Source organism: Arachis ipaensis, chromosome B1 (assembly GCF_059453495.1).
Source record: "Arachis ipaensis isolate K30076 ecotype BB chromosome B1, ASM5945349v1, whole genome shotgun sequence".
NCBI classification, from domain to species: domain Eukaryota; kingdom Viridiplantae; phylum Streptophyta; class Magnoliopsida; order Fabales; family Fabaceae; genus Arachis; species Arachis ipaensis.
Genome location: NC_142436.1, coordinates 42,156,784 through 42,158,279, shown reverse-complemented (window position 1 = coordinate 42,158,279; position 1,496 = coordinate 42,156,784). Strand labels below are relative to the sequence as shown.

Here is a 1,496-nt window from a genome sequence, read left to right as displayed (position 1 = left end):
GATAAAGCCATACACGTCCCAAGCCTGCTAGGGATCAAGCAGGGAGATCGGGAAAGCCTCCGAAGCTACATGGAAAGGTTCAATAAAGCGTGCCTCGACATACAGATCCTCCCCACAGAAGTAGCCATCATGGAACTCATCAACGATCTACGTGAGGGGCCCTACAGCCACTGTATATCTAAAAAACACCCCACATCCCTAAATGAAGTACAAGAACGGGCTGAGAAATACATCAACATGGAGGAAAACTCCCGATTAGGAGAAACTTCTAAAGCTGGGTTCTCCTACCCACCTTGGGACAAAGACAAGGAGTCGAAGAAAAAGGAAGACCAATCTACAGAGAAGCCCAGGAAGTACCATAACTACACCCCCTTCGGGTATCCTTAGTAGACGTCTACTAGGAAATATACAACACAGACAAGATCCCACCTCCACGCCCAATCAAACACAAAAGGGGAGAAGTCGGACTGAATACTGTGAATACCACTGGATCTATCGACATCCCAACAATGAATGCTACGACTTGAAGAATGTCATAGAAAAATTGGCGCGAGAAGGAAGACTAGATCGATTCCTAGCAAACAAAACGGACGAGCCAAAAAAGAGAAGGAGGGATGAAGAGGGCGGATGAGCTGAACGTCCCACTCACACCTCGAAAAGGCGCATTCATATGATCAATGGAGGATTCGCAAGAGGAGGAATCTCCAAATCGTCCTGCAAAAGGCACCTCAAAGAAATATACCATGTCGGAGAAGGGGATGGATCACCCGACCTCCCCACTATTTCTTTCACCAAAGAAGACGCCGCGGGCATCATCCTTGGGCATGATAACCTCGTGGTCATTACCATCATACTGGCCAATGCCAACCTTCACCGGATACTAGTCAACCAAGGAAGCTCCGCAGACATCCTATTCAAGCCCGCCTTCGACAAGCTCGGACTGCAAGAAAAGGAGCTCAGAGCATATCCCAACAGCCTATTTGGGCTTGGTGACACTCTAATCCAAACACTTAGATACATCCCACTACACACGACCTTCGAAAAAGGATCCCGGTCCAGAACACTAAGCATAGACTACATCGTGGTTGACGTGAGCTCCGCATACAACGCCCTCATAAGCCGGACAACCTTAAATCAGCTCGCCACAGTAATCTCCATTCCACACTTATGCATGATGTTCCCAACTCCAGAAGGTATAGCCACTGTTAAAGGAGACCAAAAACTCGCGCGACGCTACTACAATGAAAGCCTGAACCTAAAGGGCGACCCCAAAGGTAAATAAACCAATACCATTGAACTCGGAGAAGCCTAGGCGCGCGACGAACTTTGTCCTCAATCGGAGAGCGAGACCGAAGAGGTCCAGATCAGAGACACCAGAGATAAAACAACAAACATAAGTGCAAACCTGAAGAAAGATCTAAAGGAGCTGCTAATAAAGTTCCTAAGGGACAATTTCTACCTCTTCTCATGGAAAGCCGCGGACATGCCCGGCATAG

At 47.9% G+C, this 1,496-nt stretch overlaps 1 protein-coding gene across 1 annotated transcript; it reads left to right on the top strand.

The window, feature by feature from the left end:
* The first annotated feature begins 670 nt into the window (after nucleotides 1–670).
* On the top strand, nucleotides 671–1,282 carry LOC148576344 (uncharacterized). Its single transcript, XM_088502706.1, has one exon. It carries the CDS (start codon nucleotides 671–673, stop codon nucleotides 1,280–1,282), a length of 612 nt encoding a protein of 203 aa, XP_088358832.1.
* The last annotated feature ends 214 nt before the right edge of the window (nucleotides 1,283–1,496 follow it).

Bases quoted from the DNA above. Each gene is read 5' to 3' on its own strand.
- LOC148576344 (XM_088502706.1), top strand. From the start codon at position 671: ATGATCAATGGAGGATTCGCAAGAGGAGGAATCTCCAAATCGTCCTGC.